The sequence below is a fragment of the Macrotis lagotis genome, chromosome X (genome assembly GCF_037893015.1).
Source record: "Macrotis lagotis isolate mMagLag1 chromosome X, bilby.v1.9.chrom.fasta, whole genome shotgun sequence".
Lineage (NCBI taxonomy): Eukaryota > Metazoa > Chordata > Mammalia > Peramelemorphia > Peramelidae > Macrotis > Macrotis lagotis.
In genome coordinates this window covers 283,936,736-283,952,435 of record NC_133666.1, presented here as the reverse complement: position 1 = coordinate 283,952,435, position 15,700 = coordinate 283,936,736, and the positions used below count along the sequence as shown (strand labels likewise).

At 36.2% G+C, this 15,700-nt stretch overlaps 1 protein-coding gene across 1 annotated transcript in view; it reads right to left on the bottom strand.

Moving 5' to 3' along the window:
* Nucleotides 1–1,943: 1,943 nt before the first annotated feature.
* The window catches only part of C9 (complement C9), a 67,576-nt gene continuing 53,819 nt past the window's right edge, over nucleotides 1,944–15,700 (bottom strand). Inside the window, exons 10-11 of the mRNA XM_074208021.1 lie at nucleotides 11,228–11,451; nucleotides 1,944–2,609 (exon numbers count right to left, since the gene is read on the bottom strand). Of these exons, the coding sequence (XP_074064122.1) occupies nucleotides 11,230–11,451 (222 nt within the window). The 3' untranslated portion in view covers nucleotides 1,944–2,609; nucleotides 11,228–11,229. The remainder of the gene's footprint in view (nucleotides 2,610–11,227; nucleotides 11,452–15,700) is intronic.

Genomic DNA, 15,700 nt, shown 5'->3' with positions numbered 1-15,700 from the left:
CAGTCAGGACCTTGAAGTCATAACAAAAACAAATTACTTTATTTTTTTTTGGACCAATAATGGTCACACTTATAGTAAAAAGTTCAAATCTGAACTCAGGTCTTCCTTACTTGAGGCCACCTAATTGCCTCCACAATTACTTTCAATCCTTCATGAGTATTCTTTTTTCTGCCTTTCTTTCCTAATTAAAGTTTTTAGTCCAATCCTTCTCCAACCCTTCCTCAACAGACTTGCCTAAGTCCTATGCTTTAGTAGTCTGTCCACATTAGTTCTGAGCTCCCTCTGGTCTCTGGGATAAAGCACAAATGCTTCTGTTAGACATTTTAGCCCTTCACATCTGGCTCTAGCCTCCCTTCCCTCATTATACATTACTCTCCTTTACATGTTCCTATCCCAACTCAAGTGTTTTCCACACATGACGTGACTGTCTGCTTTCTTGACATGGAGGACATATAAGATTGTCCTCCTTGTTGGAAATTTACTTTTAGGATTCCAAAGTATAACTGGAGGCTACCTCCAATGTGAAGTCTTTCCTGATTTCCAACTTCTAGAATCATCTCCTTCATCCAAATTACCTTGATTTTTTTCTTTTCTTTTTTATAAGGTAATTGAGATTAAGTGATTTGCCCAGGATCACATACCTAGTTAAGTGTCTGAATTTTGCTAAATGCTTGTGGGAGAATATAGGAGTAGAAGATGTAGTACCTATTCTTAAGGAGCTTATAATTGAGATAGGAGAAAAAACTAACACATGAGAATGTAACGATACAATAGATAGGCCATGAGGAACAAGAACTGTGGGTTTGGAGTCATGGGATTTAGGTTTAAATCTTTACCTGTGTAGCTTTGGGTAAGTCGCCTCATTTCACTGTCTCCACACTTGTAACATAAATGAATCGGGGAGAGGGAGGGTAGGACTTATATATAGACAGCAGTGTTACTGAAAAATATCTGGGAGTTTTGAAGACCTTCAAGTTCAGTTTGAATCCACAATGTGAGATGGAAAATAAATACAACTCTAGACTGCATCAGGAGAAGCTTAGAGTCCAGGACCAGGAAGATGGTGGTCACTTTGTCCTGTTTTGGTCAGAGTATCTCTTGTGTATGTATTCAGCAGCACATTCAGGAAGGATATAATTTTTAAGGTGGAGTTCAGAGGATGGCAAGCTAGGATGCTGAAGGAACTTGGGGCCATGTCCCATGGGAGGAGTTGAGATGACTTAGGAGGTAAAAAAGGGCCATGAGAGCTGCCCTCAAGTGTTCAAAGGATTGTATTATAGAAATGGGATCAGATGACCTCTGTTTGCTTCCAGAAGACAGAACTAGGAGTACAAAATATTAGCTAGCAAAGAGGAAAATTTAAATTTTATATAAATGCAATGGGGCAATTGGGGTTCTCCAGTCTGATGGATTAGGACCATCCTATAAAGCATGGATGGAACTGAGTGCATAATGAAGAACTTAAGAACTAGAGCAATTCAAAAGTAGATTCTCTCTCATTGGAAGCATTCAAGGGAAGACAATTCATAGAGTATATTGTAGAATGAAATCTTTTTTAGAAAGAGAATCGTCTAGTCATAGATTTGGAATGAGAAGGGATCTCACTGCTGGATATGATGGCACATGTCTATAATCCCTTTTATTAGGGATGCTGAGGCTGATGGATGGTTTTACTTAAGGAGCTATGAGCTACAAATATAGCTAATGGTAACAATATGGTGGGAGGGTGGTGCCCAAGACAGAGCAAAAAACACAGTTTGGAAACAGAGCAGGTCAAAACTTTTGTATTGATCAATAGGTTGGATTGGTCTTTGAGTGACTGATGCATTTCTACCCTGGGTGAGATAAAGAGACCCAGCCTCAAAAAAAAAATGGCGATCTCAGAGGTCATTGGATCCATCATCATCTTTTGTTTATTTATTTATATTTATTTTGTCATGAGAAACCTTGGACCTGGGGAAGCAAAGTAACTTGTCCCAAGTCATACAGGTAGCAAGTTGGATTAGTATAGCTTCTAAGGTCCCTCTCAGTTCTAAAACACCATATATTTAAGTACTATATCATACTTTGTAACACTAAATCAAAAGATCCTGTATACAATTAATAACTAATGTTATTGTGCAGATATTATTATGCTTATGTCATTGTGCTTATGTTATTATGTAGATGAGTACAAATATAGTCACAATTCCTGGGGAGGTAGACTTTAATCAGGCAAAGAAGTTTCACAGTTACTTTATTCTCTCTCTCTCTCTCTTTAAATTTTATCCTACTTTTTATTTTTGCTGGAAAAAGCAAACTGGCTTTGTTTGTAGATTTAAATATATTTGAGTTCATTTGATTCTGACATTGTAGCTTGGAAAAACATAAAATGAAAAGATAATTGGCAAACAGAGAAGAAAAAAAATCAATGTAAACCTAGGAAAGGTGAACCTGAAAATATTGTGATGAGCACAGAAGCTTTTCTAGATGCATAGTCTTGGTTCATGTTGCTTCCCAAGATCCGGGGCTGGATGATTATATTGGTTGTCAGTCTTGACAATTTTTTTTCCTTTCCATATGTGGAAACCAGCATGATTGGGAGATCTAGGTCTATTTCTCAGAAATTCCTAGGAAAAACAAAGGATCATTAGTAGTTTGTGAATGCAGTGCCAGGTGTTAATACAGTGCCAGATGTGGAAAGGCTTGCTGAATTAATGAGCTTGTAAATGGGAATGACCCCAGATGGTATTTTTGATGGAAGTGATGTGGGTCCAACTCAGCACCTTTGGTTTCAATTCTACTTTATTATAAGGTTCCTGGACCAGTTTCAGTTTTGTTATGATATTCCCAGAAAAGTGTCAGACAGCTTTTGCTCTAGGGCTCACTTCAATCCTAGGTCACTTCATAAGTCAGATCAATTTTTTGAACAGCCATCTACCCAATTGGCATCTATAACAAAGAATTGGAAACCTTTAAATTTCATAAAAGGAACAATGTGGTGTAGAAGGAAATAATACTTGGAAAAACAGTATTGGCCTAATGATAAAAGAGCTACAAAAATTTATTGAAGAAAAGAACTTAAAAAATAGAATTGATCATATGAAAAAAGTTATAAAAGCTCATTGAAGAAAATAATTCCTTAAAAATTAGAACTGGACCAGTAGAAACTACTCCTTGAGATATCAAGAAACAGTAAAATAAAGTGAAAAGAATGAAAAAATAGAAAAATGTGTAGTATCTAATCAGGAAAAACAAATGAACTATAAAATAGATCAAGGAGAGATAATTTAAGAATTATTGTACTACCTGTAAGTCATGATCCAAAAAACATGCCTAAACATCGTATTTCAAGAAATTATAAAGGGAAACCTCTTATATCTTAGCTCTAGTGAGTAAAATAGAAAGAATCTACCAATCACCTCCTGAAAGAAATCCCCAAATGAAAACTCCCAGAAATATTTTATCCAAATTCCAGAGCTCTCAGGTCAAGGAGGAAAATATTGCAAGCAGTCAGAAAGAAACAACTCAAATATCTTGGAGACACAATCGGGATCATGCAAGATTTAGCAATTAACTGTTAAAGGAGTAGAGGGTTTGGGATAGGATATTTTGGAAGCCAAATTAATTAAGATTATAACCAAGAATAATCTACTCAGTAAAAATGAGTATAATCCTGCTTGGGGAAAATAGATATTTAGTGAAAGAGAAAACTTTGAAGCATTCCTGTTGAAAAGACCAGAACTGGGGCAGCTAAGTGGCACGAGCCCAGGAGTCAAACTGACCTGAATTCAAATCCGGCCTCAGACATTTAACAATTACCTGTCTGTGTGACCTTGGAGAAACCAAGAAAAAAAAGACCAGAGCTGAATAGAAAATCTGACATTCAAACATGAAAGAGAAATCACCAGGGACTCAATTAAGGTTAAACTCTTTATATTCCTGTTTTGGAAGATGATAAATGTAACTTCAAAAATCTTTATCAATATTAGCACAGTTAGAAGGAGTTTATATAGATAAAAATCATAGATGTGAGTTGATTATGTTGGAATGAGATGTTGGGAGAGATAGAATGTGGAAAATTTTCTCACATAAAAGAGGTCTGCAAGAAAGCCTTTACAATGGTAGGGGAAATGGTGAGCAATGCTTGGACCTCATTCATTGGAATTGACTCAAAGAGGGAAGAATATGTGTGTGTGTGTGTGTGTGTGTGTGTGTGTGTGTGTACACATTCCATTCACTGAGTTTGGTATAGTCTTCTATAATACTCAATAGAGAGGGGAAGGGGATAACATAAAGGGGGATTGAAATCATAAAAATGGGAGAGTGGATTAAGGGAGGTAGTGATTCAGAGCAAAATAGACATTTTGGGGAGGGACAGTATAAAAAGACAATGAGAAGGGAAAAAAACCCCAGAAGAAAATGGGATGAAGGGAAAAAAAACACAGTAATCATGACTGTGATTGTAAATGGGGTGAGCTCACTCATAAAACAGAAATAAGTAGCAGAATGGATTAGAAACCAGAATTCAACAGTATGTTGTTTTCAAAAGAAACATTTGAAACAGAAAGACACATACAGAGTTAAAATAAAGGGCTAGAATAGGAGTTAATATCTTTCAGATGAAGTAAAAAAAGGCAGAAGTAGCAATTATGACCTCAGAAAAACTACATTTTGCTAAAAGGTAGAAAAGACAATGAAATTATATATTTAAAAAATTACAAGAAGTTTCTCAAATAGTGATTGAGTCAATTTTTTTAAAAAATAAGAGTCATCTCAAGAGAGATGATATGAATAGGCATTTTTCAGAAGAAGAAGTCAAAGCTAACTATAGTCATGTGAAATCTAAATCTCTCCTGATTTTGTTTTGTCTGTCTTGTGTCTGACTCTTTGTGAACCCTTTTGAAATTTTTTTTTGCAAAAATGCTGGAGTGATTTAATACTTCCTTCTCCAGCCCATTTTATAGATGAGGAACTGGGGGAAAGCAGGGTTAAGTGACTTGCCCAGGGTCACACAACTAGAAAGTATCTGAGGTGAAGTTTGAGTATAGAAAGATAAGTCTTCTTGTCTTAGGCACTCCCACATATTGATTAGAGAAATGCAAATTAAGGCAACTTTGAGGTACCACCTCACATCTATTAGAAATGACAAATATTGGAGGACATGAGGGAAAATTGGCACACTAATGAACTTTTGGTAGAGTAGTGAACTGATCCAATCATTCTGGGAAAATAATTTGGAACTATGTCTAAAAGTCTATGAATGCATACTCTTTGATGCAGCAATACTACTAGGTCTGTACTATATCAAAGAATAAGGAAAAGGAACTATATACACAGTAATATTTATATCAGCTCTTTTGTTTTTGATAGCAAAGAATTGGAAGTCAAGGGGATATCCATCAATTGGGGAGCAAGTTGAGGCATATGATTGTGATATAGTTCTATTGTGCGATAAAAATGGCAAAAGGGATGGTTTCAGGAAAAACAAAACAAAATAAACTGTGACAAGACTTATAAAAATTGATGCAGAATGAAGACAGAAGAACCAGGAGAGGTAATAGCAATGGTAATAGCAATGTTGTGATGATCAACTGTGAAAGACTTGGCTACTCTGATCAATGCAATGATACAAGACTCCAAGGATTCACAATGAAAAAATGCTATCCATCTTCAGAGAGAGAACTAATGACTTTGAGCACAAATTTAAAGTATAACTTTCTCTTTTTTTTGATATGGCTAATGTAGAAATATGTTCTGCATGATTTCACATATATAATTGATATATTTTTGTCTTTTCAGTGGCTGAGGGAGGAGGTAGGAAGGAGGGAGAGTATTTGAAATTTAAAATATAAGAAGAAATGATTGTTAAAAATAAACATTAAATTTAATTTTAAAAAGGTTGTGATTGAAAAAAGTAAAAAAAAAAGGGAAGATAAACTATTATAAGAAATGCTGAATGAATAGACCAATTCTCCACAACAAATAGAGAGCCCACATGCAATTCTATTCTGCATATAATACTAAACATTAATAAATTACTAACAATTATTAAATAATAGTCTTAGATGCAAAAAAGGCTTAAAATAACATATTGGGCAAACTCATGTTTTTAATGCAAAAACATGGATAAAGAATATATAGATAAAAGAAAAGAAGTCATACACAAAGGCCCTAGTTTTGTGTGGTAGGATTGGAATTTTCATTGTCAGAAATACCCCTTATCCATCCGATCTTGCATTGAAGTGATGAAGGTAATATTTTTATTTCTAAGTAGTGGCTTGCTCTAAAAATGATTCTCAAAAGGCCAAAAAATCATCTAGCAAATCTGTCAGCAGATATGACTCACTCAATTTTGTCATTTTGGGGGGAATTGGCAAGTTAGAGATGGACAGGTTATTTAGTTCAATTTTGAGAAACAATTAGGTGAAAATTTACTGATCCTTTACCACATGTCAAGAATTGTCCTAAAGCATTGTTGGAATTCAAAAAAAGCTATAAGCAGATTTCACTGAGGAGACAAAGCACATGCACATGGATTTCTTAGATAAACATGCAAAATACTGTGATTAAACTCCTAAATGAGAAGTGCAGAAGGGTTGGATTTGTTGGCTAAGACTTAAAGGTAGAAATGAGCTACAAAGGATGAACAGAATTTGGATTTGGGAGAAAGTAGACAATGCAAATTATTGTGTAGAGAGACTATCTGAAGAGAAAGACAGTGAAAGCAACTGAAGAATCAACTGTTTTCTGAGTAATCAAGCAACAAGCTCTGCTGAGGAGATACAGAGGAAATATAAAATGGTTCCTACACTCCAGCAATCTATAATTTAGTTGGTGGGGCCTTGAAGAGAGGATTATTGATCATGATACAATTATGGAACAATATTTTTTAAAAAAAATCAACATGGGACAGTTAGATGGTAAAGTGGATAGAATACCAGGCCTGGAGTCAGGAAGAATCTGCTTTGAGCATTCAGATCTGTCCTTAGACACTAAGCTGTGTGACCCTGGGCAAGTCACTTCACCCTTTTGCCTCAGTTTCCTCATCTGTAAAATAAGATGGAGAAGGAAATGGAAAACCAATCTATTCATGATAAGGAAACTGCAAATGGGGTCACAAAGAGTTGAACATGACTGAAAAGTGACTCAACAAAATAAAATAATATATTGTTTTTGAGTGGTATTGATTGATTGCTTAGAGATGGAATATTCAAAAAAGGAAGCATAGAATCTCTGGGTAGGAAGATACCTTAGAAATATTTTAGGCCAAGAGTTCCCAGTTTTTTTCCAGAACGATTGATTGACTTTCAGCAAATCTTCTGTGCCTGAAAAATCTTTAAGGAATATGTTGAAGTTTGGGGTACAGTTAAGGGACTGCAATCCCAGAGAGCACAGCTAGGTGGTGCTAAAGGTCCAGGTTCTACCCAGATAAGGATACTTCATCTGGGTTGAGAGCTAGAGGGTTAACACACATTATTTTCATATTTCTGGCATATAACTCAGGGCTAGACTAGCTGATTTATAAGCCTTTGCATTTAAATAGCTTTTCTGGAGGGGTGTCCCTCCTCCTCTGTTCCCTCTCTTTCCTGCCCCCAATGGCTTAAAAATATATATGGGAAACCTTAGAATGTACCCAGAGGGCCAACCGACATCATTCTTTCATTTTGGAGACAAGGAAGCTCAGTGAGAGGGGAGGAAAGTGAAATGTTCATGATTGAGGTATTGTTGTAATTGAGCCTAGATTCTAGGGCTTCAGACTGTAGACTAGAATACTTCTCTTTTCATAAGATCATAGATTTTAGAGTGGAAAATCTAATCCCTCCCCTCGCTGCCCCCCATTTCCCCTGTTTCATACATGAGGGTCATGGAGGCTAGATGATTTGCCAAAAGTTAATTAACTAGTAATGGCAACTGGGTGGTACAGTGGATAGAGGGATGGACCTGGCATCTGGAAGACTCATCTCCCTGAGTTCAGATCTGGGCTCAAGCACTTAATAGCTGGGTGATTCTGAGCAAGTCACTCAACCCTGTTTGCCTCAGTTTTCTCATATAAAGAAGAAAATGGCAAACTACTATTTATCTTTGCTAATAAATCCCCAAATGGGGTCCTGAAGAGTTGGAAACAACTGAAATGACTGAACAACAACATTTAGCTGCTAAGTGTCTGAGACAGCATCCCATTAAATTCTACCATCCTACCAATCAGTCTCTAGCCTACTCCAATGCTACTTACTGCTCAAGGTCCATTTGGAGGCCTTCTTCCTCCATGGTGGTTTACGTTACTGTTAGAATAATATGGATCTCTCCTTACTGGGCTTCCAGGAAAAGAGGATGTGAAAACTACCATTTAAAGTTCATTCCAAGAACAACTTATTTTCATCATCCATTCTATGACTGTCCTGTTTTATGGACATTTATTATCATATCAAACACTTTAGTGTCTAATTATATTATGTATTATATTATTCTGTAATTGCCTTGTGTGTAAATCTTTTTTCTTTGTAAAAAGATCACAGACTCTTTGTCAATAAAGAATAATTGGTCTTCCCTGGAGCCCTTCAAACAGGATGGTTTCTGAGATTTCTTCCAGCTCTCAAATACTGTGTTTCTTTTAATGGACTTTTTGTTGTCCTTGAAAATATTTAGTGCATAATAAATATTTGAGAATAATGGTTTGAACCTAATTGAATTCTCATTCAATCTGAAATGTCTTACAATTCACCCATATATTCAACTGAATTTAAAGATATGTTATCTAAAATATTCACTGTTTAATTTAGGCCAGGGGAGACCATGTAAAATCATAGAGAAACTGTTGGATTTTGTTTGCTTCTATGATTCTATTCTTGAATAGTGATTCTTGGAATGGGCCATTTTGAAACTAGGGAAATCTGAGGTTTATTAGGTGAGAGTTGAGGAATGGGAAGAAGTTCCATACTTCAAAATATGTGCTGAAAGATAGATGGCCAACAAAAGAGACTGAGGGAGTCAAGAAATATTGAAGGGCTGCTTGATTTTCTGAAAGGCAGCCTAGTGTAGAATAGGGATATCAAACTCAAGTATAAATGAGGGATATCTAATCCTATGTAAGTATACCTATAGGCTGCATTTTGATTTAGTTTTAAAATATTGTTATTATTTGTTACATTTTTATTTATTTTATTAAATATTTCCCAGTTGAATTTTAATTTGGTTTGATGAATCTGGTGAAGAATTAAGTAAGAGTAAGAAAGACTTAAATTCAAGTCTTATCTTTGATTTGTGATGTCTGAGTGACCCTGGGTAAGTCCCTCAATCCCTTAGTGCCCCAGATGATATTCTAATAATGAAGGGTATAGAGTAGGTGCTGATCTGCATTTGGATATAAGTTTTTCTACAACACTGAGATTACAGGTCTAGTTAAAATAAAATCATGATTTTCAAACGTTTAAAAATCAATTAGTTTAACAATTATTTAATCGGGAGAAATATGTTGATGTAAAAGGCGATTTGACCAAGGTCCATAAGTTATACTATGAAGATTCCTCTGGAGCTGGGAAGGAGAGGGGGCCACCTCACAGAGATCATAAATTTGGAGTGAATATCACTTTGAGCTTCAGGCTGGGTCACTAGTATATGAAAGATGGGTTGTCATAATTTCCCTTCCCCAAAATTTGGATTTCTCTATTGTGCCTTGACTGGTGTATAGCTGCTCCTTACAGTCAAATTTCATTATTAATGGCCATGGAAGTTAAAACCCACCTATTTTTCAAACTTGGGTCAAATCATCTTTTGTTAGGTAGTTTAACATCCATTTGCCCATCTCCCCCCCCCTTCCCCCAAACCCGGGATTAACCATGTTGGTGTGAGATGATGCAGAAACTCTATCAGTTTTAATCCTACTACAACTCAGGATGCTGAACTCAAAGGATTGAACAGCTTCGATCCCCACCCGCAACAGCAGGGACTACATGTCTGAGCTACAGTCATAGTTAATGACCATTTGGCAATTTTAGAAATAGAACTAACTCTGAGCCACTCCAGGGTTAATTGTGGGGTGATCCACAATCTTCTTCCTGATCATTTCCAAACCATGTCTCATTCCCTCTGGAACTCAGACTCTGCCCCTTGAACCCTGGGTGATCTCTTGCCTTATCTTGCCCAGAACCAAATCATCAGGCTATTTCCTTGTCATTTTAAAATCAGGTTACCTCATAAATACCCACATAAACTATGCTCTTTTTCTTACTCTTCTCTTTGTGTTGTCTTCCTCCATCAGAATCTAAACTCCTTGGAAACTTAGACATTTGTTTGCCTCTACTTGCATGCCCAAGCTGAGCATAATGCCAAACAGAGAATATTTGATAATTAGTTTATTTAATAGTCACTCAGTCCTTGTAAACCTACTGTACTAAAAAGAGTTCTCTTGAAAAATCTCTATGTTAATGAACATTTGATGGATCAAACTCAGGGATATTCTGATAAATGTTTAATAATTGACATTTTGGAAAAAAATGTCCACAGGACACACTGCTAAGTTTAATCTGCATTGTTAGCACTTTGTCCACCATTTTTTAAAAACTTAGTCAGTACGATAAACCAATCTCCAATTTCTATCATTTGTTCATTCCAGAGTTGTTTATGCTCACACTGGAAATTTAACAATCAGGTCTTGGAATATGGTACAAGTGGTTCCAGCATGCCACCATTGATCAAGTCAAATCATAAACAGTAGCAAGAGCATTTTCACATTAAAATTTCCTGATCCATTGCAGTGCTTGCATTGATAAAGTTCACTAAGGTATTTTCAGGATGGCTCATTCCATCTGTTCTGTGGATTATCTGTCTAGCTAGTTTTATTCTTCTCCCTTTTGAGGACTTTCCCTTTTACTCAGATTTTCATCAGAGGGTGAACAGAAATAAAGATACATTAGAAACTTATTCTATTTCACTTTTTGTTTGTTTTCCCCTTCCTCCAATCAAATGTAAGACCCTTGAAGGCAGGAATTTTTCATTTTTCTTCAATAATCTTAGAATCTAGCACAATAACTGCTTATTGAATCGAATTTCCAACTCTAATTAAAAGCTGATGAAGAAAAATATAAAAACTCCTGTGAAAAATGAAATTCTAGAAAAATTTATTATTTTCCATTATTAATTCATAATCATCTTTAACTTTTATGGGCAATCCAAAAGTGAGCATGTTGTGGTTTGCAAGCAAAATGGCTTGGGAGAAAATGTCTTTTCTCAAAAGAATTTTACTCACCTTCAGACATTTGACTTGATTTGGCAAGCAATTCCCTGAAAACCAGTCCTACAATTGCACATGCATTCCCCATCCAACAGCATTGTGGTTCCTCCATTTTGACAGGACTTGCACTTCTGGACACTGAACTCAGCAAGGTAGTCATTTATGGCTCTTTCCAAATTTTGTTTCTTTTCATGGGCATTGTTCATTCTCACTGGAACCAGATTACTTATTGGAGATAGCTGTAGACCATATGAGACAATACAAAAACCTTAAAGTGCTGTGTAAATACTATTTATTATCAACAATAATAATAATATTATTATTACTATTATGAATTTGTATCTTGGAATCTTATGATCTCATTAAACTACCTCATTTTGAAGAATCAGAAGCTGAGGCCAAGAGAAATTAGGTGACTCCTCCAAGTGTGGCAAAGCAATCAATAGCTTAACCAGAATTTGAATTCTATTTTCTCTGACTAAAGAGCCAAGTGCTCCTTCCCCTGCAATAATCCAACCTAAACATTCTTTAAACACATACTAAATTCTTAAAGAATATTTAAGTGAATACTTCATGTGTGGATAAGATCAGATATTCCTTCTCTGGGTTGGTTAGCTTTTTGCTTGGCTATTCCTGACCTATTCAATTTAGAGGTAGCTTAGAAACTGAAGACTCTCAAAATTCCTTGTATAACTGCAATGTCTTTTTAAAATAGTTTTATTTTTTTCTAATTTCATGCAAATGCAATTTTTAACATTCCATTTTTATAAAATTTTTATTTTCCAAACTTTCTTCTTCTTCTCACCTTTCCCTCCCCCTCCCTAAGACAGTAACCAATTTGATATAACTTACATATGTGAAATCATGTAAAACATATTTCCATAGTAGTCATGTTGTGAAAGAAGAATCGATAAAAAAATTACAGTTTGCAAAAGGAAAAAACCCCACACAAATAAAGTGAAAATAGTTTGCTTCAGATCTGCATTCAGACTCCATCATTTCTTTCTCTGGATGGCATCATTGTATTGTTTAGCAGCTGAATTTGTTAATGAAAATCAATATTTCCAAACCATAAAAACCATCTAAATATATGATTGTACTTTTTTTTGTCATAGCTCATATTTGAAATCTCTACACAATTACTTTGTTTGCACTGTTTATTGGGACAGGTTCTAATTTTAATGCATAAAAGTAAGATTTACCTGACATTCTATCAAATTGTAATGTATACTGATCACCAATTGTTGTATTTGCTGTTGAGTTGGTTCAAACATGTCTGAATCCTCACAACCCCATTTGGGGTTCCAATATCCTACAGATGAGGAAACTGAGGCAAACTGTCACAGAGCTAGTTAAGTATCTAAGGTTGATTTTGAACTCAGGAAGATGAGCCTTCCTGACTGCAGGCCTGGCATTCTATCTACTGCATCACCTGGCTCTTGCACTTATAGAATCTCAAAATGAGAAGACTTTCTCAAAGGCTAATTAATCCAACTCCTATCTAACCAGAATTCCTCTTGACAACATTTCAGATTATAAAACTTTCACTTGAAGGCCTCTATTGATCTGGAACCCACTCTCTTCCAAAGCAATCCATTCCACTGTGTTTACTTGTTGTTCCTAGTTTTCTTCTCTAGGACCAAGCAGAACAAGTCCATACACCCTTATGGAAAAAAAATTCATCATATATGTGTAGATAGTTATTATTCTCTCTAAGACTTCTCTTCTCTATTCTAAATATTCCCAGGTCCTTCACTTTATCCTTGTATGCCATGGCCTCCAGTTGCCTTGCTATCTTGGTTACTCATCTCAGCTTGTCAATATTCTTTTTTAAAATGTGGTAACCTGAACAGAATATCATGTGTGTCATATCATTTGCGATATCCCAGATGTGGCCTCACAAGAACAATTCAACTTGATACAATTGATCAAATGATTATTGAATTCCTATTATGTGGCAGACACCAGGAAACAGACTGGGGGATGCAAAGACAAAAATGAAAGTTTTCCTTATTCTAAAAGAATTTATATTCTATTTTGATAATTCTCAAACTCTTTTCTTCTAGGTGAATTCTCTAAGATCCAGCAAGCTCACCTGGGGCATACTGCTTCTCTTTTGTACCCATTCTGATTCCACAGATCATTCATTCTCTGGAAATGTCCATATCTTGTGTTTATATGACTGGGTCTTCTCTAGCATCTCCCTCTTATAGCATTTGAAGTAAGAAACAAAAATGATATGTCTCAAAAAGGACCTGTTCCTTTCCTAAAAACAAAACAAAAAACTCACCACTGTTTACAAGACTCTGCTATGGGGGCAGCTAGGTGGCGCAGTGGATCAGAGCATGAGCCCTGAAGTCAGGAGTACCTGCGTTCAAATCCGCCTCAGACACTTAATAATTTCCTAGCTGTGTGGCCTTGGGCAAGCCACTTAACCCCATTTTCCTTGCAGAAAAAAAAAAGACTCTGCCATGAAGATGATGAAAAATTTGATTGTCCCTAATAATTCCTAGAAAAGTGAAGAAGAGAGTTGACCAAACCTGGGCATCTCTCATCACCTTCTTTGTCTGCTACCTAAAGACTGTGGTATCCAAATCCTAGTTGCTAATTTCCCTGTGCTTACAACTGTCACAACAACTGAGGCCTAATTGTATCCCATCTCTCTGGCAACTGAGACTTAGATGTTTACTTTTCCCTGTTCTACTGCTCTTGTTTTCACATTTCCTATCTTTGACAGTCCCTTTAGGCCTTGAGTCTTCCCTTGTTTAAGCTAAAACGTATAGTAAAGCCACATTACTACATAAAAATGGCAACTTTATATTTATTATAGAAAGCATCTTCTAATCATCCTTCCAAGCAAGGAGGACAAATGAAGACAGTTCATAAGGAAATACAAAGGTAGATGTCATGTCAAATTTGGGAAATAACTTGGAGCTCAGTTATATTGTAACAAAGTGTATGAAGGAGAATGAAATGGTGGATAATTCTGGAAAGATAAGTCACAACCACACTGTGTAGGGCTCTAAATGTCACGCTAATGAGTTTCTGTTTCATCTTGGAGACAATGAGAATCCACTAAAGGTTTTATGAGAAAAAAAAGTGTTGTGGTTAGGCTTATGCCTTCAGATGATTATTTTGATGACCATGTAGGGTAGATGAGAGAGGAAATAGAAATGAGAATAATTAGGAGGCTATCAAGATAGTGCAGGTAAAATATGTTAATAGTATGATATAGCATGATGACAATTTAGATGATGAAGAAAAGATGTGAGAAATGTGGAAGGAGAAGCAATAGGATTTGGCAACTGATTGACTGTGAGGGATGACATAGATAGACAAGTAAAAGATGATTCAAAGTTTATAGATCTAGGTGGCTGGGAAGATAGATGGGGCTCTCAATAGAAATAAGAAAATTTGAAAGAAAGTGATTTTTTTAAAGGTCCCTTCCATCTTTTTTTTCCAATTTTATTTTTAATTTTGAATTTTTTACAATTTTCCACCTAATCTTGCTCCCCCCCCCCCCAGTCCCCAGAGAAGGCAGTTTGTTAGTCTTTACAATGTTTCCATGGTATACATTGATCTAAGTTGAATGTGTTGAGAGAGAAATCATATCCCTAAGAAAGAAAAATAAAGTATTGTGCCTGATTGTTGCACTAATGGAATGAGCAAGTCCATCAAGGTTGGTCATCACCCCCCCACCCCATGTTGCTGCTAGGGTACACAATGTGCCTCTGGTTCTGCTCATCTCTCTCAGCATCAGTCCATGCAAATCTTTCCAGGCTTCATTGAATTCCCATCCCTCCTGGCTTCTAATAGAACAATGGTATTCCATCACATACATATACCGCATTTTGTTAAACCATTCCTCAATTGAAGGACATTTACTTAATTTCCAATTCTTTGCCACCATGAACAGAACTGCTATGAATATTTTTGCACAAATGATTTTTTTAAAAATACATTACTAAAATATTCTTGTTTAAGAATAAACATAATACCCCCTCCCCCCCAAGAATATAGACCCTCATGAGAAATAAAATAAAGGAAAGAGAAAAAAATTGTGTTTCAGTCTGTGTTCTGATACCGTCAGCTCTGTCTTGGGTGGATCACATCCTTTATGATAAGTCCATCATAAAAGTTACTTCCATATTTTTCCACTGTTGCTGTTGCTGATTCCTCCCCACTACCATATATTATATTTTCTCTCTCTCCTTTCACTCTGTCCCTCTTCTAAAATGTGCTGTAAGGTAGCTGAGTGGTACAGCAGACTGATCACCGGCCCTGGGGCCAAGAGGTCCCGAGCCCACATACCACTCCTGAGACCCAGCAACCATCTAGTCCTGAGGTCCCAGACAGGGCACCCATCCCAGCCCCATGCAAGAAGTAAAAAAGAAAATGTGTTATATCTGACTATTCTCTCCTATGATCCACCCTCTCCTCTATCACTCACATCCCCCTCCTTCCCCCTTCCCTTTCTCTCATTTTTAT